Below are 26,311 nucleotides of genomic sequence, written 5' to 3'. Positions count from 1 at the left end.
TACATAGACGAATAGTCGGTTCTTTCTTGCTTAGAACCAGTAGGATTAATTCCTTGATGGCTTTGACCTTTATCAGAGGTAGAAACACCCTTTGTTGTTCTGTGTCTAACCTCATGCCGAGATATTCCAACTGCCTTGTGGGCTGGAATGCTGACTTTTCTCGATTTAGGACCCAGCCGAACCTCTCGAGGTACTGGACCGTGAGGGCCACTGCTCGTTCCAAGCCAGGAGACGAGTGATCTATGACTAGGAGGTCGTCCAGGTACGCTAGGATCGTGACCCCTTGGATCCTTAGCTTGGCTAGGATTGGAGCTAGGACCTTCGTGAACACCCGGGGGGCCGTAGCCAACCCAAAGGGAAGCGCCACGAATTGGAAATGACGCGAAGCCACCATAAAGCGTAGAAATCTTTGATGTGGCTGATAAATTGGAACATGAAGGTAGGCATCCTTTATGTCTATGGATGCCATGAAGTCGTCCTTCTGGAGTGTGGCAGCTGCTGACCGCACGGATTCCATCCGAAATGAGCGGACCTTTAGGTATGCATTTACTATCTTTAGGTCCAAAATTGGCCTGACATCTCCGTTGGACTTTGGGATGATGAATAGGTTGGAGTAGAAACCCAGCCCTTGTTCTAGGACTGGTACCTCTACTATTACTTCCTGGGAGAGTAGATGATTTAATGCCGTCATTAATGCGGCTCCCTTCTCCGGATCGTTTGGAACCCTTGACTCCTGGAAATGAGGAGGAGGAAACTTTAGGAAGTCTAGTTTGTAGCCCGTAGCCACGGAAGACCGTACCCATCTGTCGGGAATGCTGGCTTCCCAAACCTCTGAAAAGAGACGCAGCCTTCCCCCCACCCTCGTGGGTGGGGGCGCCCCCTCATAAGGTCGGCTTGGGGGCTGGTTTTGCTGGTTTGCGAAACCACTGCTTCTTGCCTCTAGCGGCCTGTCCCTGCGATTTGTTGTTGAAGTTAAAGTTTGATCTTGCAGGAGGCCGTCGATACTGTTTGGCATTAGAGGGCCCCTGCCCAGGGGAGTGCTGTCATTTAAACGCAGGCCCCTGAAACTTTTTCTTGGTCGGCAAAAGAGTACTTTTGCCGCTTGAAATGGTCTGAATGTATTTATCCAGGTCTTCTCCGAAGAGTCGTCCTCCATGGAAGGGGAACCCTACCAGGAGCTTCTTGCATGGGGGCTCGGCCTCCCAGCTCTTTAACCATTAGAGTCTTCTCATATGGATAAGGGATAACGATAAACGTGACGCTTGCTGGATAGAATCCTTAATCGCATCTACCGTAAAGCGTATGGCCCTAGGGACATCAGAAAATTCTTCTGCCTGCTGGGCAGGAATAAGTTTAAGCATCTGCTTAGTTTGATCCGATAATGCTTGTGCAACCCCAATCGCAGCCACAGCTGGCTGCACTACTGCCCCTGCAGTAGTGAAGGAGCTTTTAAGTAGTGCTTCTAAGCGTTTATCAACTGGATCCTTGAACACCTGTATGTTTTCTACAGGGCATGTTAAAGATTTGTTAACACATGAAATGGCTGCGTCCACCGCCGGGGTTGCTCATCTCTTGGAAAATGTATCTTCCATAGGATATAAGGCAGAGAATCTTTTAGGTGGTAAAAAGATTCTATCTGGCTTGGTCCAATCTTGGAACATAACTTCCTCTAGCAGAGGATGGATCGGAAAAACTGCGTTGTTTTGAGGCGCCTTTAGTGAGCCCAAAGCTGAAACAGTCGATACTTGGAGATCTGGTACTGGCAAGTTGAATGCACTATGGACCAAGTCCGTTAAGGCTTGAACCCACCAGCTCTCCCCTTGGGAGGCTGCCCCAGACTCCCCTGTATCTGGATCCTCGATCCCCGAACCTGCTTGGTCCTTGTCCAAGAGGTCGTCCAATTCCCCTGCGGAAAGGACCTCCTCCTCTGAGGGTCCACGCTCGGGCGACGGAGATCTATTCCGTTTTCTGCCCCGCATAGCCTTGGCTATCATCTTTTCCATTCTTTTTTCCATCTCTTTTAAGGAGGTGGACAGTACCTCGTCCGTGACCACCCTAGGGTTGGACTGACCCGTGCCAGCTCCAGCCCCAGATCCCGATGGTCCCATCAAGGCTCCCTCTCGGGAAAGCAGCGGCATAACTTTGTCCGAGACCTCAGACTCTCTGGGGGAATCCCCACCTCTTGTACCCTATGAACCAGATGCCATGGTACAATACCGAGGTACGCCCGCTAACTTATCGGTGTTTGGAACTATAAATAGTTATTGCCCAAAAACCCGTTTGGGGGATAAAAAATGCCTTCTTTCCCTTTAATGGTTCTTTTTCTTTTTTTTTTTTTTTTTCAAACCCAAGAGAGAAAAAACATTCTGTCCCCCTTAGTAGTATTGCCAAAAAACTGCTGAGATAGAAAAGAACAGCCTAACTCTAGGCTCTAGGACAGTCTTAGTGAAGACTGTAATATCTGTTTTGGCCACTGTGTGTCCTCGGCGCCCCGTGCTGCCGCTCTGGTCTCTTCCTCTCTCAGTTCCAGCATACACTGAGCTGGGAACAAATGGAAGGGCCGCCCCTTCCTTTAACATGCTGGCCCGCCCTTCCCCCCTCAGCTAACGGCGCGAAATTGCGCCCATATCACGGGGACGCGCGCGCCCGCCGGCGGGGGGGGGGGGGGTTGGGGGGAAGGAGACCACACGAGGAGGCAGTTTGTCCTGTCTCCAGGCTAGGAGGAAGAACCGTGGCAGCAATCGCCTGGAGGCTTTGCAGGTAAGCACAGCTCTCTTTACACACACACACACACACAGGCCTCTTTCTCAATGTTTACAATACTACCAGGGAGGTCACCTTTTATGGGGAATACACATAGAGCCATCCTATCTTTAAGACATGTGACTTACTTTGCCAGATGCAGCGCATAACTTTAGGCATGTCCCCTGTGAACCCCCCAGAAAAACCTGCTAAGAACCAAGTTCCGCAAGTTTCCCCTCACTTACCTGCTCCATGCCGCAGGACTTTGCAAAGCAAGAGGCCCAATCTTCCCCCATCTCCGTGGGGCATTGACCTTCAGGCCCTGGGTTCCTATGAAGTCCTGGGCCCATATAGCACTCTGGCAACAGAAACATTAGGCCCCCAAAGGTTTCTAAGTTCTGGGCCCAGGGTCCAGCTCTCTAAAAAGAAAGCATTATGGGCTATACCCCTTTGGTTTGGGGTCCGGTTACTGACCACTTTAGCGCTGAGGCCTTTGGACAGAACCGGTTAGCCCACCTAATCCCAAGGATGTGGAGGCAAGCTAAACCATGTAACCCACATAGTAATGAATATGCCGCTCTGTGTCCCGTGATGTACGATAAAGAAATGTCTCTAGTCTCAACCAAAACATTGTAAGCTTATCTCCCTTTATTACTCCAATCTAAAACGAAAAGACTCACACCTACAGAATCTCACTGGAGAAATGATATTCCTGAATAACAGGTGAAGCGTGGCAGGACATTCTGTCTTCTCAGGTCCCTATTGTAATTTCTTCCAGAGATAAAAGTAATCTGCATTGTATTGCTATACTTCTTATGTGCTTTTTAGAATGTCCTTCTTGCCCCAAATGCCTGGGAGCTGATGACACATTTTAACTATATGGTATGGGATTGCCCAGTTATACGCAGTTACAAATTTTACTGGTTCTGTGCTTCAGCTAGCCAATATATGTAACCCCTGCTGGCATTTACTGGGATATCTAGAGAATGAGGCTGTGTTCACATCTAAGTCGTATAGGGCTCACAGCAGGGGTCCGGTGCGTCCCCATTCACAGTTATAGGTCCGATTTCAGACCAAATTTTTGGCTGAATTCGGACCAGAAATGGACCAATGGACGCACAGGACCCGATGCAAATTCACACCAGAGTCGCAGCTGAGATTTGTGAACTGGCTTCAGAGCTGGTCAAAATCACCTGCTATTGCGAATTGGATTTGGGGAACCTGCATCCAATTCACACACGTGTGAACCCAGCATGATGCTTTACCTAACTGTACAAAACTCCTCCTTCATCCATTGTTTTGTTGGGTTAAATCAATTTATAGTTGCTCAATGGAAATTACAGACATATCCTACACTGGACAAATGGGTTAGACCCATTGATCAAGTTATCCTGATGTAAAAATTAACACACGAGTCCCAAGGCTGCCCTAAGAAATTCAGAAAAAATTAATCTGGTCCCCCTGGGGATCAAATACCCTTTTCCCCTGAGAGTCGGTTCACACTAGGGCGACACAACTTCCAGCACGACTTTCAGAGGCGACTCCGGCACAACTTGAGCATGAACCACAGGGCGATCTGGGGCGATTTACAACACAACTTGAAGTCATCTCCAGGACAGGAGACTTTCCAGTGGCCAATCAAACAACAATCAGCTCTGGGAGAGGGAGGGGGCGGGAGAGATTTGCCTGAGAAATGTATGTTATCTTCCTGGAAAGTCGCTTCAGTTAAGACAGTGATCGGACTTGGAGGCGACTTCCATTGAAATCAATGGGTACAAATCGCCTACAAGTCGGATTGAAGTAGTACAGGAACCTTTTCTGAAGTCGGATCGCCTTGAGTCGTGTGTATTAACACAGCTCCCATTCACTTCCATTGTTTTTCTCTACAGCGCGACTTGGGACGACTTGAGGCGACATGAAGTCGGATCCCAAGTCGCCCCAGTGTGAACCGGCTCTTACTGTGCTTTTCTGTTTGTTTTGATTTGGTACATTATTTGCTTTTGTATTTACACAAAGAAAAAAAAAAAAAAATTTGTTTATTAATAATAAAATCTACCCTAAAATAAAAAAAAAACAAAAAAAAAAACCTCTTCCTGTCCTAGTGTGACGTTCATTCACTGTACTGCATCTATGGAGTTGCAGAATTTTTACCCTCGGCTACTCTCCTGATTTAGAATACAGAACACATCCCCAGACTCATCTTCATAATATATAGGGGATGTCTAAACCGTTGGCAACAAAAGTGAGTACACCCCTAAGTGAAAATGTTTAAATTGGGCCCAAAGTGTCAATATTTTGTGTGGCCACCATTATTTTCCAGCACTGCCTTAACCCTCTTGGGTATGGAGTTCACCAGAGCTTCACAGGTTGCCACTGGAGTCCTCTTTCACTCCTCCATGATGACACCACAGAGCTGGTGGATATTAGAGACCTTGCACTCCTCCACTTTCCCTATGAGGATGCTCCACAGATGCTCAATAGGGTTTAGGTGGTTGTCTTTGAGGTGTGTTTTGAGTTATGTTATGTTGGAATACTGCCCTGCAGCCCAGTCTCTTAAGGGAGGGCATCATGCTCTGCTTCAGTATGTCACAGTACATGTTGGCATTCATTGTTCCCTCAATGAACTGTAGCTCCCCAGTCCTGGCAGCACTCATGCAGCGCCAGATCATGACACTCCCACTACCATGCTTGACTGTAGGCAAGAAACACTTGTCTTTGTACTCCTCACCTGGTTGCGGCAACACACACTTGACACCATCTGAACCAAATAAGTTTATCTTGGTCTCATCAGACCACAGGAATCCATGTCCTTAGTCTGCTTGTCTTCAGCAAACAGATTGCAGGCTTTCTTGTGCCATGCAGACCAATTTGATGCAGTGTGCAGAGTATGGTCTGAGCACTGACAGGCTGACCCCCCACCCCTTCAACATCTGCATTAATGCTGGCAGCACTCATACATCTATTTCCCAAAGACAACCTCTGGATATGATGTGCGGAGTACATGCACTCAACTTTTTTGGTCGACCATAGTGAGGCCTGTTTTGAGTGGAACCTGTCCTGTTAAACCGCTGTATGGTCTTGGCCACTGTGCTGCAGCTCAGTTTCAGGGTCTTGGAAATCTTCTTATAGCCTAGGCCATCTTTATGTAGAGCAGCAATTATTTTTCAGATCCTCAGAGAGTCATTTGTAATGAGGTGCCATGTTGAACTCCCAGTGACCAATATAAGAGAGTGAGAGTGATAACACCAAATTTAACACACCTGAGACCTTGTAACACGAACAAGTCACATGACACTGGGGAGGGAAAGTGGCTAATTCGGACATTTTCACTTCTAGGTGTACCCACTTTTGTTGCCAGTGGTTTAGACATTAATGACTGTGTGTTGAGTTATTTTGAGGGGACGGCAAATTTACACGTTTATACAAGCTGTACACTCACTACTTTACATTGTAGCAGTGTCATTTCTTCAGTGTTGTCACATGAAAAGATATAATAAAATATTTACAGAAATGTGAGGGGTGTACTCACTTTTGTAAGATACTATAGCTAGGAAGGCTAATAATACTGATAATTCAATTAAATACGGTATATAGTAAATTACAAGGACATGGAATTTCTGTCTGCAACAGGCATTTTACTTGCAGAAAAAAAAGCAGTCCCCACATCTAAAGATAATATATAAAATGTTCCTCTGGTTTAGATATGCATTTATCCTGAATATGCAAGTATGGGGAATGTTTAAACTCCTAAAGTATCTTTCGCACAATGAAGTCGTGTCATCACACAAATTGACAAATAGTTTTGAGTGCGGCATTAGCCTTGGGACTTCTTTTTAGACACAAGCCAACCTGCAAGTGTATGAACAGGAGATCCCTGATATTTAGCATCAGGGCACCAATAAAGAAAGTGCCCACTGTTTTTGAAAGCAGGATACTCTTCTGATGCGTTTTTACTTCTAGAGGTTTAACCACTTGCCAACCACCCCCTGCAGTAAGCAGACAGATCCCCGTTCTGTCAGGGAATTAGAGAGATATCTGCTTTTCCTAGTAATCAGGAACAGCTTTCTCTCTCTACTCCCTGTTGGTCCCAGCCCCCCCCCCCTTTTGAAACACCTCCCTAGGACACATTTAACTCCTTGATTGCCCCTAGTGTTAACCTCTTCCCTGCCAGTGACATTTATACAGTAATCAGTGGCTATTTTTAGCTCTGATCATTGTATAAATGTCAATGGTCCCAAAAAGTGTCCGATCTGTCCGCTGCAATGTCGCAGTCCCGCTAAAAATCACAGATCACTGCCATTAGTAAAAAATAAATAAAAAATGCCATAAATCTTATCCTATTTTGTAGACACTATAACCTTTGCGCAAACCAATCACTATACGCTTATTGTGATTTTTACCAAAAATATGTAGAAGAATACACATTGGCCTACACTGATGAAGAAATTAATAATTTTTTGGGGATATTTATTATAGTAAAAAAAATATTCCTTTTTTGCTCAAAATTGTCGGTCTGTTTTTGTTTATAGCACAAAAAATGTAATATTTGTGGGGGGGGGGGGGGCAATTTTGTTCGGGTACAACATCACAATTGTCATTTAAAGTGACGCAGTGCCGTATCGCACAAAATGGCCTGGTCATTAAGGGGGCTAATCGTTCCGGTCCTTAAGTGGTTAAAGTGCGACTCGAGCCAAAACTTTTTTCTACGTTTTGAATACAGTGGGGAAGAATGGAGTTTTTAACATGAGAGATGTCAAGTTGGGTCTATGACTTTTTTGGAAGATCTTTCCCATTTTCTATCATTATTAAGATGGGAAACGAGGGGGGGGGGGGGGAATACAGACAACATGTTAGAGGTTCAAACCCTCCCTAAAAAATATAAAAAATAAATAAAAAAATAGTAATCGGTTACAGTTGGGATTTAAGGATGATTCACAGGGCCCATACACAGCTTTGTCTTAAGAGAAAGTGTGGTAAAAATATGTTGTGTAGTGTGTTGTAGCACTGATAATTTGGAATGGCGAAAACAAACTATTGCACACATGCTCTGTGTTGTGGTTTGGAGCAATGCAAAAAAAAAAGAAAAATGCAAGGTTTATTTTTTCATGTGTTCGGTATGCGGTTAGCTCATTCAAACTGAATGGACTTGTACTAATGCAGCACACCTTCAGGGCCGCTGTTAGAAATCATGGGCCCCATACAGCCTACCTGAAGGGGGCACCCCCCTCAAATGTTTTGACATCCATGCCTGTTCAGCTTGTGTCCGCATACTCCACACAGTGGACAGGGGTGGACTTGCGATGACTCCAGTGGCCAGATGTGAATGGACTTGTGTCTATTTAAATGAGGATACCTCTAATCTGTTACATTTAGGTCTGGAAAAATAGAAATGGATGCTGTCCCTTTCCATTATTATTTTTTTTGGACCTAAATAGACACAGAGGCAGGCAGGTATAAGCGTAAACGGTTCATTTACATCCAGGCTCCCATAGACCTACATGGAGCTTTCAATCATGTCTGCATGAAAACCTGACAGGCATCCCTAATTGGAAAGCTTAGGTGAAAAGTTCTTAAATGGGAATGGTTGGGGGGTGGTAAAAACACAGCTCAGCTGTGTGTTTTTACTGCCCCCACAAACAAGTGTAAACCAGCATCTCACTGTGCTTATGAGGATCATCATTTTGATGATCACATCACAGCAGGTGCTGTATGGCTCTGTCACAGCGTCATATGGCTGTTGGGTGCCGACTTTGTTATGGCTGTACAATGTTGGTCTCTAACACACAGTGCAGCCATAAGTTAAAGTCAGCACCCAACAGCCACGTGACACTGTAACAGAGCCATACAGCACCTGCTATGCTGTAAACATAATGACGATGATCATAAGCACACAGCGGGGAGTCTGGGAACTGTACTTTACTTTTCACAGTAGCCTGTGTCACTGTGAGTGCAGGGTACTGCTTGCCTGTGCACCACCATCCACCTGCAGGATCAGTTATGCTTCAGCGCTGGTACTTACGGGAAAGGCGTGGATCTACATAGGGATCAATCCGCCAGAAAAGGAACAGCATAGCCGGTGGACTGTGCAGATCTACATGTGGCGCAGAATTATCTGCTTACGCTGACATTTTTAAACAAAAGTATCTTCTCTGCTCCTCTTTTAACCTAATGGGGCCCGGGAAAATTCAATTTTACACTCTCGTAAGAAATTAGGTTTGGGTATGTGGTTTAGTCCTATTTTTTTTTTTGCTAGAAATTAGCTCCAACGTTGCCCTGGGCCCTCCTGTAGAGCTGATAGGGCCCATGTGAGGTACAACAGGACCAGTTGTACCGCCTTATTAGCGGCCCTGCACACCTAATGCACGATAATGCATTACATTACACGCCCATAGTGAAGGGCCCCTTAAGGATTACAAACCAAAGACTACATTTTCTATTTTTGATGGCTTTGCATTGTAATTGAGGTTTTGTGAAATTATCTTAAAAAGGAATCTTTCACTTTACAGAGTTCCTGAGACTTCTATAATTAGTCATAGGTTTCCTTGGTTAGGAACCCACTATCTGATCGTCAGACGTAAAGAACACTGTAAATAAAACCAAGGTTTATGATATAATGGCACTCCAGTCAGCCATATAATCAAAATACATTTTTTTTGTCGAATATTTTACTAAGAGCAGAGTTGGGTCCTAAAAATGTACTACGTGAAAAAGTTGTAATAAAAAATAAGACAGATGTTTAATGAAGGGGAACAGAGCACCTTCTTCATTTTTGGTCATTAGAACATTCCATTGAAAAAATATTTACTAACAAGATTTTATTATGATGAATAAATACAATGGGAGTGACAATGCTTTGTATAAATATAACTATGTACATGACATGTACTGAACTGCGTGGCGCAGTGATAGAGTACAGAAACACCTTCTCTGTCTCTGGTAATAACAGTGGGCCAGTCCCAGCTTGCTCACTCGCTCCTTCTTTTATCTGCATTACAGAAAGAAACCATTAGGTTTATTTGGGCAGCAATGTGCAGCAGTCCCCACTAGGGGGAGGAACTGCACTTTGCTTTGGCAGGTCCCGGGCTGATAACATTTGCATCTTCTGTTCTACATGGTCACAGTTTTGTGTAGCAAATCAGACATGACAACATTCAAATGAGATGTTTGAGCGATTCCATGAAACCGTCAAGACGATGTCCATTGTACTGTTTGGCAGTGCTTGGCAAGTGTCCTCCAATGTCCTGCAGAGGACACTCCCAGAGTAGATTTGTCTTTTCTCATGGTCCACAGCTCTTATATGTGGTTGTCCACATTTCCTCAGGCTTTGAGGAGTCATGAGCCTCCTTCATGTCTTTCAGAAGTGGTTTACATCTGGAGAGTTTGTATTCAACTATTGAGTCTTCTCCCTCTGAAGTTGAAAGCTGAGGAATAATCTAATGGACTTTTTTTTTTTTTTTTTCCATGTTCTTGCCCTTGGAAATCCACTGTGCATTATGTCGTTGTCATTCCATGGCTTAATTTAGAACGTTTCCCTGGGAATTGGATCGCGCCATGTCAGTGATGACAAAATAGGTACAGAGTTGACCTTTACCCTTGACCTTGATGATCCCTCTCCTTTCACAAGTATATCCCAGCTTCTGAAGTACTTTACTGGTTTCTTCTGTGACCTAAAGGAAAAAGACATATGGAAATAGAGCTGAGTAAAGAGAAGGCAATTCAGGAGTGCATACTGTGTCTATGCTAAAAGGAGTATTGCTAGCCGTTGCATTCATTAGAATGTTTGCAAGCTCAAAAATGGAGCTACTCATTTTCTTGCAGCACTTAATAAAAAGAGGACATGATCTATTCCCAGTTTTTAATACTGCAGTGATTACACACAGTAGCTCAGTAAATGTTGATCTTCAGTTATAATCATGCTGGAAGTTTAATATATCACAAGCACAGTGTGCAGATCAAATAACAAGGAGGGTTGATTGGACGGACAGAGCAAATGGGTTGGAAGGCATCCAATAAACCAAGGCTAAAGGTCTAACTCGGAGCTAGCAGCCTACCATTCTATACAGTTAAGTCCTAGAATTACTCAATAACATTTTTATTTTAATGAAGGGCCTGTATGTGTGTGTAATATATATATATATATATATATATATATACACACACACACACACACACACAATATATATATATATATATATATATATATATATATATATATATATATATATGCACACACACACACACACACACACACATATATACACACATATACACACACAGTGATCTATATAAATGTATTGCACACACGCTAGACTTTACACCAATTAATATCATAAGAACAGTTGGCGCAGCTGCTCATCTCCAGTCGGCTGGTAAATTGTATACAGTAATAATGAGACTATGGAAAACCGTGGGCTAGCACAGCTACTTAACAGAAGCCCTTTTAAATAATGTAACATGTTTTATGGTATTTTGTATATAATGACAACACTCTAAAATTAGCACAAGGGCAGTGCTATTAAAAATGCATTAAAGTAAAAAAATAGATCTTAATCTATATGAATGTAAGTGGTATAAAACCTTGACAACAATGTGGTTTGATACAACATCCAACATTGGGTGTTATTTATGAAAGGCAAATCCACTTTGCACTACAAGTGCAAAGTGCACTTGAAATTGCACTGAAAGGCACTTGGAAGTGCAGTCGCTGTAGATGCGAGGGGGACATGCAAGGAAAATAAAAAAAAACAGAATTTTACATGATTGGATAAAAAAATCAGCAGAGCTTCCCCTCATTTCAGATCTTCCCTTCAGATTTAGATTACAACGACTGCACTTCCAAGTGTACTTTCAGTGCAATTTCAAGTGTACTTTGCACTTGTAGTGCAAAGTGGATTTGCCTTTCGTAAATAACCCCCAAAGTAGCCATTGCAGCACAACCTTACACATCAAGGATATGATTGGCAGGATTTCACATGGCTTGACCTCAATAGAAATAAATAGCTGAGAAAATATAAACTGGTTGATGGTTAATTTACCCCAGGAAGATGAGTATCACTACCCATAGACACGAGGATTATTCATAACCTAATCTGGGTAAAACTTTGCTGGATTAGGTCATGGTCAACGCATGTCTATGGCTACTTTTCCCAGGTGATTTATTTCACATGTATTACAAGATTTTTCTTCAACTTAGTAACTGAGAGCAGGTCAGATGATGAGTTCTCAAACCTTCTTTACCAAGTCAATCCTTGGCCACCCTTCTTCTTTCAAATCCAATATGTTACTTACAGAGAGATCTGGAATAATTTAAAGTAATCCTAAAAGGCTAGTGTTTTGTTTTTTAAATAGCAAACATGTTATACCTATATTCTCTGTGCAATAGTTTTAGAGAATGCCCCGATCAGCCCTGATCCTCTTCTTTTTGGGTTCCCCACCAATGCCCTGGTTCCTACTCCCTGCCGAGTGCTCCCTGATACACACAGCAAGCCTCACACACAGAGCATGGCTCACTCTCCCCCCCCCCCCCTCTTTTCATTGACTCACTGGCTGTGATTAACTGCAGCAGGAGCCAATGACTGTGGCAGCCGATGAGGAGAGAGAGCACCAGGAGAGCTGCTGCTCTCATGCACATCGCTGGATCGAGATTGGGCTCAGGTAATTATTAAGGGGGTCTAGGTTAGAACTGCACCCAGAAGGTTTTTTACCTAAAGGTAATAAAACCTTCTGCCTTTAGAACCACTAAGGCCCCTTTCACACTGGGGCAGGAGGTGTGGTGGCAGTATAGTTCTGCTAGCGCACCGCTCCAGTGTGAAAGCCCTTGGGGCTTTCACACTGGAGAAACAGCTGCCGCTGTTTAGGGTCGTTTTGCAGGCACTATTTTTAGCGCAATAGCACCTGCAAACTGCCCCAGTGTGAAAGGGGCCTAAAAGTCTTTTGCATACTTAAAAATACATAAAGGTTCACCAACAGAGAAGGATTTTCCAAAGCTGACCACATACCGTATTTACTCGAATATAAGCCGACCCCAATATAAGCAGAGGCACCCAATTTTACCACAAAAAAATGGGAAAACGTATTGACTTGAGTATAAGCCTAGGGTGGGAAAATGCAGCAGCTACTAGGTAAACAATGCCCATTTGCAGTCTCTTTGTGCCCAGTTGCAGCCGTACCTTTCATTAGTAAAACAGCGTGTCTGCTGCTGTGTAATCCAGTCTGTTCGGCCGTCCATTGTTAGAAAGCCCCGCCGCCTCCTCGTCCGTCCGTGTTAGAGGAACACTGATATGATGCTGGGAAACTGTATCAGTGTTCCGCCTATCACAGACGAGGAGGAGGCTGGGCTGTCTTACAATGGATGGCCGAGCAGACTGGATTACACAGCGGAAGACACATTTAGCCACCTAGTAAAAGAACATTTCACTGTTAAATTTAGAAGATTTAGCCAGTGTGGAAATAAGTAAGGTACTACCTGGATTTTTCCAAGTACCCCAGTACTGTCCATACGACTTGCCACATTGACGGTGTTCCCCCAGATGTCGTACTGTGGCTTCTGTGCTCCTATTACCCCTGCTACTACAGGTCCATGGTTAATACCTAGCAGGAAGTAAAGGCAACTTGTTACAAAGAAGTAAAAATACAATAAACAAAAATTTGATGAAGATGTATTCTAAATCAAATTACGAAAAAGGTTGAAACACGCATTACCTATGCGAAGTTTGAAGTTGTTAAAAGAATGCTTGTTGATCACGTCAAGTTTTCCAATTAATGCAGTGGCAAATTCCACCATGATACCAATGTGATTATAATTCCTGTCTCCATCCTGGCGGATAGAGAGAACAAAAAGCTAGTATACTGATATGCAATGTCAACACAGAAGTATCTCAATGGTAAAAATCAACATTCGCAATCGTATGAGTGGCTATGATAAGAATAGCAGAAACATAATATCACACAAGTGTCTGTATGCATTCCATATACAAAAAAAAACAAGACCTGATGTAAAAAAGATACCTGAGGGTTTTCCTGTCCTGATGTGGCATTTAATCCCGTAGCTGCCATATATGCACTGCCAATGGTCTTTATTTTTTCTACGCTGCTAAACTTTGGCTTGGAGAGTAGCTAAAGAATATATAAAATGCATAGATGTGTTAGTAAATGTAAAATCTAACGAGCATGTGGACAAAATTCATGATCATTAACAATCAGAGAAAGAGGCATAGGGTTAGGGGTCAACTCTCTGCTTTGGGGACCCCTATACAGGCTACTAGTGTAACAAAAACAAAGAAGCAGACGTAGTAATGGTTCTGTTGAAAAAGGGAATATGTTGGAAACTGGCCCAGAAAAGACATTGTGGGGCTGTAACATCTGGCAGATACAGCGAAGAGGGCATAACAACATTGGTTCCTATTCCTCTGCTACTGGTTGCCACTCTCACCCCTGCTTTTAGAAAAATGATCTTCTGTAATAAAGTGTACATCATTTAAAAGTGTTATTAAACCCACAACTGTAAAATTAGTCTGTATATGCAGTAAAGATAAGAATGCTTGTTATACTAGGTTTGGAAGTGATTAATCTAGCGCATTGTGTAAAAAAGCTGTTTAATCCCATCTTCTCTGATCCTCCTCTTCTTCCACAGTCCCCAATCAATCTCTTGATAGAACAGAGCCTTGGGGGCACTTCGTTTGGTGTGTATTGCGAAAGTTTTTTTTTCCCCTTGGGAGGGTACACATGATCAGCATGGGGCCAATCAGCACTGTCCAGACAGAGTTGGGGGTACTGCAGCCCCATGGAACAGTCAGGGGAGAATAAAAACTTCTCCAAGCTTTAAAAAGACATTGATAGAAGTCACAAGACTGCTATATACTGCTGACGAGAAAAGGTATTTAGCAGTTTATATTGACTAAAAAAATTGCGTTTCCATGTTCTGTGTACTGTGGGAGAACAGATATAGTGACTAGAGGGTCCTGGGGTTAATAACACTTTAACTACTACGTGTACAGATCAATGAAAACACAAACTGGTCACTTTATGTAACACTATTCACTTACACCTGAATTGTCTGAACACAGGGGAAGACAATGCTAAGAAAATACACTGGGTTGTAAGATTAATTACATTAAGGTCTGGTAACTCGGATTAAATTTGTATTAATCATAGACAGGAAGAACACACAGATGTAACATCTTTTCCACATTTATACAATTTTATACACTTATTGGCCTACATACCTCATCAAAGTCGGCTATTATCTCATTAAGTAGTCGAAGACACTCTAGGCCCTCGTGGTTTTCATCACACTCGGTGTAAAATTCCTTGAAGTCAGGTATGGAGGCAAAGATGACGCAAACACAGTCATAAGACTGGTAATACAGGTCCTGCAGAGATTACAAGTATGTACTGAGAATGGCAATAACCTATCCATAATAAACAAAGCTAAACACTTAAAAGAAATCAAATACTGGAAAACAAATTGTGATGGATTACCTCATTCCTAAGGTTCTGCCCAATGAACTGCTGGGCTACATCAGCAGGGAGGACATTTTCTAGTAGGACCCTGTTCAGATTCTCCATGGTCTCAATACGTTCACGCTCCATCTTAAACTTCCTTTTCCACAGAAAGTCAAGACGACAATAGAATTCGTTCTACAGAAGGAATAAACGCATACGTTTACACCAGGCCATGTCATTTCAAACTAGGATTTATTGCAATATGTAAAAGTAGAGTGTCATTTATTTGATGTTATTATTTCAGTTTTTACTTCAGATCTATCATGAGAATTTTTATTTTAATGTTCTCCTCCCTATTGTCCAAGGTACATGTAGTACTTAAAAAAGGGGGGGGGGGGGGTTTACATGTAGTACTTAGAAACATGGAACAAAGGGCTGGTACACACCAGATGCAGTCCTGTGCCTTTTTATTCTGCATCAAAAACGAATTGGACAGTGTTCAACCACTTCAGCTCCAGAAAGATTTACCCCCCCCTTCATAACCAGGCATTTTTTTTGTGATACGGCACTGCGTTACTTTAACTGACAATTGCATGGCCATGTGACACTGTACCCAAATAAAATGTGTATATATATATATATATATATATATATATATATATATATATATATATTGTGACAGGAAGTCAGGTAAATCTGTGGGTGTTGTCACAGACGGGAGATATATTTCTGCCTTGTTTAGACTATACACCAATTATTATCAGGTGTCGGCTGCAGAAGTGGCCAGAAAGATTTAAGGGCGTTGGAAAACTTCAGCTGTTCAGAATGAGGCAATTAAGGCCTCAATAAGTAATCCAGAGGATTACTACTGATTTCTGCATCCTGAGGCTTTTGAGTGAAGGAGAGCAGTGAGCAGAAATACTTCTGAAGAGGTGAGGTGCTGTTGATTTTTCTGTGTGAAAACAAAAATCAAAAGACTATTGTTATTCTGCTGTATGACCAGCAGTGTCTGCACAGCAGTAGGCTGTGCTAGACTCCATAGATAGGTTCCTGTGTGGCGAAGGTAGACGCCCCAAGTGGCCAGGGTTTATTTTATGTTTGATTTTGTTTATGCGGTTTGGATGCTTGCACTTGTTTCCAGCAAGATGGAAGAATAAACCAAATTCTTTGTTTTCAACCGTCTTCAGCTGTTTCTCTGTATTGTTCTGTGTGTAGTGAACCCATCCAGGGGGTCACACACCCCCGCTACCGAGCTAACCCCTTACAATATATATATATATATATATATATATATATATATATATATATATATATATATATATATATATATATATATATATATATTTATTATTATTTATTTAAATCTAATTTCTTCATCAATTTAGGCAAATATGTATTCCGATACATATTTGTGGTAAAAAAAAAAATCGGTATAAGCGGATATTGGTTTGCGCAAAAGATATAGTGTCAACAATTTATTTATTTTTTTACTGGTAATAGTGGCGCTTGGCGACTTATAGCGGGACTGCAATACTGTGGTGGAGAAAAATCGGACACTTGACACTTTTTGGGGACCGTTGACACGAATACAGTGATCAGTGCAAGGAAGGGGTTAACCTCAGGGGTGATTAAAGAGTTAAAGTGGATGTAAACCAGAATCTTTTTTTTTTATGTCACAATGTACAGTAAAAGATTTCCTATTATCTGTGCCCAGTCTTGCCACACAGCGTTAATCCAGCTCTTGGCAATCCTCTTTTATTGTTCAGTGAAATAAAACAGACTTACAGAGAAAAACCTTAGTCCGTTCCGCCCCCTTGCTGTGAGTGACAGGTTATTTACATATCTCATGCACTAGCTTCAGACAGGCATTATTTTTTAATTCCCACCCCACTGAAGTCATGTGGTTACTTTTCTGGATTTTGACTGGATGTTGGTGATCATAGCAGAATTCAGTGTAAGAAATACATAGGAAAAAATGCATGTTGACAAGGGGAGTGTAGAGGAGGGCAGAGAGTCTACTGACATCACAACTCCACTCACTGAGCTCCAGACAACAGACCCACCCACAGAATCTGCAGTTTTTCAGGTCTCATAACAGACAGAGGGGAGACATTTGACAGGTAAGGATACATGCAGGAGGCATCTATATCCTTATAGATCAGTACTATGGCAGTAGTTTAGAAAGGATGATAGTGGGTTTACATTCACTTTAAATGTGTTTCTATGGAGTGCTTGCCAACTGTGGGGGAGGTGCTTTGACTGGGGGGGAAGGTAAAGATCTGTGTTCCTGCTTAGTAGAAACACAGTATCAGTACATTCCCCTCTCACAGAACGGTGGTCTGCCTTGTTTACATAGGCAGACCGCCATTCTGCCTGTCTCCGGAACAATCGGTGGGTCTCAGCAGACCCGCTGATTGGCTCCCGCTGTGTCCAATCACAGTGGAGGCAGGTTGCCAACAGCACGCACCCCAGACCCGGAATTGTCGGATCACATACTAGGTACACAATCTGGCACAGAGCGGCCGCTCTGTAGCAGTTTATGCACGTGGGGCGGTCTGCAAGCGGTTAACAGATTCCAAAGACCCTAGTTCACACCAGTGCAGTGTGTTCCAGTACAGTCAACAAAAGTAGAACATGTTGCATTTATTCTTTATGGAATGCATTTGGGATGAAGCAAAACACACACAATTGTCCTCAATTCAAAGAGCAGCGAAAAAAAAAGTATTTTCAAGGCATCAAAAACGCACCAGAAGGCATTAAAGAAAAGCATCAGGAAAACAGAAATAGTGGTGTGAACCAGGCCTTCTCCCATCCTGATGTTGCCGATCCAACAGTTATGAAGGAGACACGCGATTTATAACAGCAGCTTGCCTCTGCTGTGTATACACTTTCCTGAGACAAGAAATAGCAAGAAGAATGCAAGGAGATGGGGTCTATGCGTCAGCCTCTGCATTCCTCTTGCCTTTGCTTGTTTTGGGAAAGTGTTCAAAGCTGAAACTATAGCTGTTTCCAGATCAGCTGTGGCAGAAGGGAAGACAGGTTGGTAGTCACAGGGCTAACTCATAGGGAAATATAGAAAAAAATGGCAATAAACATGAAACAATAGTCCCCCGAATATGAATGCTACTGGAAATTAAAGGAGGAAAGGGGGGCCAGGGAAACCGGCAGTAATCGGGCAATGTTTTTAAGCCTTCTTTTCTCCAATATGCTCATTTGTAGAACAAGAACACACACTGGTTCACATCAAGCTGACCTCATTTAAATGTATGGTGTATATATAGTAAACACTGAAATAACTATATTATATATATATATATATATATATATCTTTCTTTAACACAAATCTGCCACACCACTAACAGCACCATAACTGATGATAGTCACTGTACAAATTCCAGTTTGGTCTAAGCGCCCACAGCTTGGGGCTACGCAGTGATTCCTCATCAACGATTGCAGTCTAGTTAGGCAAGATCTCAGATGGGCACTCTTAACTCCGCTGTTTGAAAATGCAAATTCCATGGATTTATGGAGACATAAAAAGGACAAGGGGCCTGTTCCCAATCTGTCACTTCTCGCAGTTTATTAAAACATCTTGTAGACGAAACATCTCAGGAAAATTGTGTTACTATTGTAACCCATTCATTTTTTGCTGTCAAACTGTAATGGGACAATGAAGAATAGAATCTGGTTTGGTGCTATAAAAATTCCTGGAACAAATGTGTTTTCTGACCATGAATCCTTAAAAAAACTCACCTGTCTGGCCAGGGCAAGGAGAGTGAAATAGAAGATAAATAATGCAATACTGCCCATAATCTGTGGCTCTTTTAGGACTCCAGGCCTAAAAAAATGAGAAGAGTAGGTTAAAATAGCCTGAAGGTAGGTTACATTTTTGGTTTTAAATCAGTTTCTTATTTTACATACAGAATTCACATTAATGTTTAGCTGACAAATCTCTCCCCGTCATTATACCATCCAGTGTAAATAGCCTGCATGACATCACTTTGCCATTTCCTCCTAGAATCCTATTCTTGTGCATTTCCAGATTAGTTCTCCCTTCCTCATTCCATCATTTAGGGTTTCAAAACATTTGGCTAGCTGCACTCCAAAAATGAATGTGTTATCTCAACAGTTGCTTTATTTATTCTTTCACAATAGGAATAACAGAACATAACATTTCGACGCACTGATATGCAGTTACACGCAAAGAGCTGCCAAGGCTGTCACGGATTTGTACAGGCTCCTGGTCACGGCTGATTGCACACACCTGTGCACCCCCGCCCAAAGAAATGGGCTATTCTGCTTTGCCACGTGTCAGCCAAGAATTAGACAACCCAATTCAGGAAAACCTCGTCTCATCTTAGTTTCTGCTGTGACATGTAGTTGGTTGGCTCAAACATTGGGATACAAGGCATTAATCCGTGGATCATCCTGTTGTGTCACCCGTTCAGTCTGGAGATGGTGGTTTTATTTCAATGCCATCTGGTTGGTACAGACCAAAAAAACACTATGCACACGAAATTCCGACAACAAAATGTTCGATGTGAGCTTGTTTTAGAAAAATCTGACCGTGTATAGGCTTCCATTGGACATTTGCTGTCGGAATTTCCGACAACAAATGTTTGAGAGCTGGTTCTCAATTTTTCAAAAGTTCTTGTTGGAAATTCCAATCATCTGTAGCCAATTCCCACGCACAAAAATCTTACGCATGCTCGCAATCAATTTGACGCATGCTCGGAATCATTGAATTTTTTCTCTGCTCGTCGTAGTGTTGTACGTGACCGCGTTCTTGACGTTTGGAATTTCCGACAACATGTGTGTGACCGTGTGTATGCAACACAAGTTTGAGCCAACATTCCGTCTGAAAAAAAATCCACGGTATTGTTGTCGAAATGTCCGATCGTGTGTACGCGGCATATGAATGTTCACATAAACCTAAAATTTTCAAACCATTCCTACAGTTTTAACATTAAAAGTGGCTTTACATTGGTGTACTTAACATAGTGGACATTAAAGCAGACTTTCACCCTTATTTAAAAAAAGTAATGAAAATAAAAAAGTACAGGTCCTTAAAGCGGAGCTCTCCCAAAAGGGGAGGCTCTGCTTGTCTGCCTCCTCCATCCCGCTGCCACATTTGGCTTCTCTTGGGGGTTACTTGGTTTTCGACAGGTACCCTGAGGTAAACTGAGTTGGACGTTCAGCCCCCTCCTTCCCTGGCAGCCTTCTGGGACACGTCACAGGTCCCAGAAGACTGCGGACCCATTCACAAAATGCAACTTGCTTTGCTCATGCGCAGTAGGAATTTGTGGGGGAGTCTTGCATAGGCTTGGATGACATATACAATCCCTGCACATGCAAAGAACAGGGTGGCTCATTCCTAGGTCCTTTGCAGCATTTCTGCCCATGCGCATGGGTTCCACACACTGCTTCTTGGGATTTCCACATCACGCATTGGGCACTTTGCGGGATCTCATGCACATGCAAAAAAATGAGCGTCTAGACATGCTGCAGGGATCTGTCAGGTCCCATAGATCTGGGCATGGGTCGAATCTCAATTCAAGATGGTGGCATCTGAGAGCAGTTTAGGGAGAACCTTTTCTAAACGCAAGACAACACTAGACTAGCAAGAATATTATTTTTATAACTTTTTTTCTTATTTTTATACAGGGACAAGTTTTAGGATTTAACATTTTTATTTTTGATAGTAAGGGTGGGGTGTATGTGTGGGTATACATTTGTTGTCTTTAACCACTTCCTTACCGAGTCATAGTAATATGACGTCGGCAGGAACCCTCCCTCCGGGTGGACGTCATGACGTCCTGAGCTTCTCGGGCCGCTAGGGGTAGCGCACGATCACCGCATCGCCCGGGACCCGATGCGCGTGCCCGGCAGCTGCGATGTCCGCCGGGCACGCGCGATTGCCCGCAATCACAGCAGGACCATGGATCTGTGTGTGTAAACACACAGATCCATGTCCTGTCAAAGGAGAGGAGACTGATGTCTTCCCAGTACAGAGCAACACACATCGGTCTCCTACCCTTGTGAGTCCCCTCCCCCTACAGTAAGAATCACTCCCAGGGAACATATTTAACCCCTTGCTCGCCACCTAGTGTTAACCCCTTCCATGCCAGTCACATTTACACAGTAATCAGTGCAGTTTTATAGCACTAATCACTAGGGTTGTCCCGATACCACTTTTTTAGGACCGAGTACAAGTACCGATACTTTTTTTCAAGTAGTCGCCGATACCGAATACCGATACTTTTTTTAAATGTGTCCCCAAATGCAGCCATGTCCCCCCCATATGCAGCCATGTCCCTCTAGCCATGTCCCTCACATATGCAGCCATGTCCCTCTAGCCATGTCCCTCACATATGCAGCCATGTCCCTCTAGCCATGTCCCTCACATATGCAGCCATGTCCCTCTAGCCATGTCCCTCACATATGCAGCCATGTCCCTCTAGCCATGTCCCTCACATATGCAGCAATGTCCCTCTAGCCATGTCCCTCACATATGCAGCAATGTCCCTCTAGCCATGTCCCTCTAGCCATGTCCCTCACATATGCAGCCATGTCCCTCACATATGCAGCCATGTCCCTCTAGCCATGTCCCTCACATATGCAGCACTGTCCCTCTAGCCATGTCCCTCACATATGCAGCAATGTCCCTCTAGCCATGTCCCTCACATATGCAGCAATGTCCCTCTAGCCATGTCCCTCACATATGCAGCCATGTCCCTCACATATGCAGCAATGTCCCTCTAGCCATGTCCCTCACATATGCAGCAATGTCCCTCTAGCCATGTCCCTCTAGCCATGTCCCTCACATATGCAGCCATGTCCCTCACATATGCAGCCATGTCCCTCTAGCCATGTCCCTCACATATGCAGCACTGTCCCTCTAGCCATGTCCCTCACATATGCAGCAATGTCCCTCTAGCCATGTCCCTCACATATGCAGCAATGTCCCTCTAGCCATGTCCCTCACATATGCAGCCATGTCCCTCACATATGCAGCCATGTCCCTCACATATGCAGCAATCTCCCTCTAGCCATGTCCCTCGATGCGGCGGCGCGATGCGGCGGCAGCGGCGGGGGGGGGAAGGGGGGGAAAGTATTCTATTTAGGTATCGGGGGTATTTGCGCGAGTACGAGTACTCCCGCAAATACTCGGTATCGGTCCCGATACCGATACTGGTATCGGTATCTGGACAACCCTACTAATCACTGTATAAATATGAATGGTCCCAAAAATGTGTCAAAAGTGTCCGATCTGTCCGTCGCATTGTCACTGTCACAATAAAAATCGCAGATCGCCGCCATTACTAGTAATAAATATAATAAAAAAAATTGATATTTATTAAATCAAAAAGTAAAAGATACTGTGTTTTTTTTCCCCGCTCTTCTTTTGTTTATAGCGCAAAAAATAAAAACCGCAGAGGTGATCAAATACCACCAAAATAAAGCTCTGTTTGTGGGGAAGAAAACCATAAAGATTTCATTTGGGTACAGTGTTGCATGACATTACAATTGTTATTCAAAGTGTGACAGCGCTGAAAACTAAAAATTGGTCTGGGTAAGAAGGGGGTGAAAATGCCCTGTATTGAAGCGGTTAAAGTAATTGTAAAGTCAGAAGTTTTTTTATCTTAAAGCCTTCTGTTTGCAGCAGCCCCTCTAATACCTACATGAGCCCCCTCTCTATCCGGTGATGTTGTAGGAATGTCTCGGCTGCCCGGGACCCCCCTTTTCATTGGCTGAATCGGCAGCATGGCGCCATTGTAAGCCAATGAAGAGAAAAAGGGGGTGGGCCGTGGCTCTGTGTCTTAATGGACACAGGGAGCTCTGGCTCGGCTTGGGTGCTTGCCATGGGGGCACTCAACAGAGGGAGGGGCCTGGAGCACCGATGAGGGACCATAAAAGAGGAGGATCCAGGCTGCTCTGTGTAAATCCACTGCACAGAGCAGATAAGTATAACATGTTAATTATTTTTAATAATACAATTTTTTTTACTTTAGTATCACTAACTATATAATTTCATATATTTTATAAAACACCATGGGGGAATTTGGCTTTATATCTTCATCAACAGTCAAGACCAGAGAAGACAAAACTTGCTTTAAGATACAAGAGTGAATACCTAGAGATGTTCTGGTTCTCAGCAAGCAAGTCAATGTAACAGTCCGATAACCAGCTGTGAGTGTACAGGAAGATAATATTGTATATCACCAGGGCAATGCTGAGAAGGATCAGTTTGACTTCAAAGTTCAGAAGCAAAAAGGCAGAACAAGCCAGAAGCCCCAGAATACAGCAATACATGTAATACTAAAAAGAAGAAACATAAAGCAACAATTACAACACAATACATAAATATACTAGACAAGCATTTCCAAAATCTTGCACAGAACTTTACAGTACAACAGGCTCTAAACGTATGTGTTCACCGAGACCAGAGGGCATGCTTGCATAATGTGGTTATGTGATTATTTTCATGGAATTTAAACCTTGACATGTGCTGACAATCTAATTCATTTACAATCCGTCTCATCTGTATCACATTAAATACAATCATTGTATCTAGGGACTGTCATCTGACATTCAGATCCTGTTTCTGAATGCAACTGTGGAAACCTGATTTATATATATCAATATATTTATATATATATATATATATATATATATATATATATATATATATATATATATTTATATATATATATATATATATATATATATATATATTATATTATATTATATATCTCCATCTATACACATATATAATTATATATATTAATATACACGTGTGTTTGTACAGTTAAAGTATAATTCTAGGTCTGCCATAGGTCTAAATGATCCATGTCCATTAATAATTGATGCGGCTGCTATGTGCACTGTACTTCACTGTATTAGCACTAAATGACAGGAAGCAGTGCTGTGTTTTTAAGAAGTATGGGCGATTTTTTTTGTCTGCTGCCGAAACAAAATCGAGTTGGCCTGAATGCTTCTCAGCCAGTCAGCTGAAGCCTTATATTCTTATCAATGAACATAAGTTTCATCTGATTGGCTGAAGTTGAGAGGTGGTTAGATAAGGTCATGATTTGCGCTTTGGCTAATTAGAGGAAGCCCTGCATTCATTGGCAACAATACAACGTTTTCACTGAATGACCGACAAGCGTTCAGGTTTACTTGATCTAGTTCCAGCAGCAGACAATAAAATGCTCAAACGCTGCAGAACACAGCACCAGATACTGTAAAGAACATGTAGGCAAGCGCAGTACCCTCCACTGCAGATGGTGCTCAACTGCAGCAGCAAAGCAGATAGGGAGGAAGTTGAGGGGAATTTGGTTTCTCCAAGATCTCCTCTGTCATAGTGGGGGCACCATTGGATGACCATTGATGCTGGTGCCCATGTGGCTTTGGTGGCCATCTTGAATCAAACAGAGTCTATTTAAAACTCTGGCTCCTGGGCTTGGCGTGCTTTTGGCGAGTGGGTAGTGTGGGATAGGATCCCTGTCTGCCAGGGATAGTGCTTAGAGACAGGGAAAGGTTCCGAAGGAGTAGGGACTAGGTTTACCTTTCCAGGAAGCCTACCCTTTTTAATGTGGACAGGCCAGGCCACATTTCTCTCCTCATAGTACAAAGCAAAAGCCTAGGAGAATTACTAATTCTCCCTTTTAAGGGCTCATTCACATGTGCACTCAACTCTATGCAGCACTGTTTTGTTTACATTTTTTATTACCGCTGTGCACAGTCTATATCAATTAAATGGGTTGTATAGGCAGTACATTTTGAAAGGTACAAAAGGTACACGAGGATGGGGTGCATTGTCAGCTTGGCAATCATAAAAAAAGAAGGAAACAAATGGTTCTGCATGGGGCGGAGCGCTCATATTCTATTTTGTACATCAAAGCTGATAATATTGTACACGGATTAAGAGAAAACAGATAATACGCCCAGAGAATGTTAACGGACCGGCAGGCTATATACTGTTAAAATGACTGGAGTTACAGATGTATTAAAAGAGATTCCTGGACATGCCCCATCAGGTAGAAAAAACTGAAAGAAAAAGAAAAACAAAGGAGATTAGCTCTACTGAATGCATCCGAATGCTCAATAAAATGAATGAATTAAAAAAATGCCTTTGACGTAAAAGCCTCCAATAAACAAGACAGGTACTAGTTTAAACATATGTAATGTGGGAGCTGCAAAATGTTATATACAGTATCTCATAAAAGTGAGTATACCCCTCACATTTCTGTAAATATTTCATTATATCTTTTCATGTGACAACACTGAAGTGTACAGCTTGTATAACAGAGTAAATTTGCTGTCCCCTCAAAATAACTCAACACACAGCCATTAATGTCTAAACCGCTGGCAACAAAAGTGAGTACACCCCTAAGGGAAAATGGGTCCAAAGTGTAAATATTTTGTGTGGCCACCATTATTCTCCAGCATTGCCTTAACACTGTTGGGCATGGAGTTCACCAGAGCTTCACAGGTTGCCACTGGAGTCCTCTTCCACTCCTCCGTGACAACATCACGGAGCTGGTGGAGGTTAGAGACCTTGCGCTCCTCCACCTTCCGTTTGAGGATGCTCAATAGGGTTTATGTCTGGAGACATGCTTGGCCAGTCCATCACCTTTACCCTCAGTTTCATTAGCAAGGCAGTGGCCGTCTTGGAGGTGTGTTTTGGGTCGTTATGTTATGCCCTGTGGCCCAGTCTCCGAAGGGAGGGGATCATGCTCTGCTTCAGTATGTCACAGTACATGTTTAACATTCATGGTTCCCTCAATGAACTGCAGCTCCTCAGTGCCGGTAGCACCCATGCAACCCCAGAGCATGACACTCCCACCACCATGCTTAACACCATCTGAACAAAATAAGTTCATCTTGGTCTCATTAGACCACAGGACATGTTCCAGTAATCCATGTTCTTAGTCTGCTTGTCTTCAGCAAACTTGCAGGCTTTCTTGTGCATCATCTTAGAAGAGGCTTCATTCTGGGACGAAAGCCATGCAGACCAATTTGATGCAGTGTACGGTGTATGGTCTGACACTGACAGGCTGATCTCACCCCTTCAACCTCTGCAGCAATACTGGCAGCACTCATACGTCTATTTTCCAAAGTC

At 42.9% G+C, this 26,311-nt stretch overlaps 1 protein-coding gene across 5 annotated transcripts in view; it reads right to left on the bottom strand.

Moving 5' to 3' along the window:
* Positions 1-9,540: 9,540 nt before the first annotated feature.
* The window catches only part of ADCY4 (adenylate cyclase 4), a 135,667-nt gene continuing 118,896 nt past the window's right edge, over positions 9,541-26,311 (bottom strand). For all 5 annotated transcript variants that reach the window (XM_040353350.1, XM_040353370.1, XM_040353360.1 and 2 more), the window contains exons 18-26: positions 25,153-25,236; positions 23,321-23,505; positions 18,940-19,024; positions 15,223-15,381; positions 14,967-15,113; positions 13,750-13,857; positions 13,444-13,558; positions 13,208-13,332; positions 9,541-10,409 (exon numbers count right to left, since the gene is read on the bottom strand). In XM_040353350.1, coding sequence (XP_040209284.1) covers positions 10,257-10,409; positions 13,208-13,332; positions 13,444-13,558; positions 13,750-13,857; positions 14,967-15,113; positions 15,223-15,381; positions 18,940-19,024; positions 23,321-23,505; positions 25,153-25,236 — 1,161 coding nt within the window. In that variant the 3' untranslated portion in view covers positions 9,541-10,256. The remainder of the gene's footprint in view (positions 10,410-13,207; positions 13,333-13,443; positions 13,559-13,749; positions 13,858-14,966; positions 15,114-15,222; positions 15,382-18,939; positions 19,025-23,320; positions 23,506-25,152; positions 25,237-26,311) is intronic.

The sequence above is a fragment of the Rana temporaria genome, chromosome 1 (assembly GCF_905171775.1).
Source record: "Rana temporaria chromosome 1, aRanTem1.1, whole genome shotgun sequence".
Classification (NCBI taxonomy): Eukaryota; Metazoa; Chordata; class Amphibia; order Anura; family Ranidae; genus Rana; species Rana temporaria.
Note: the sequence above shows the minus strand (reverse complement) of the source record. Positions and strands in the feature narration are given on the sequence as shown.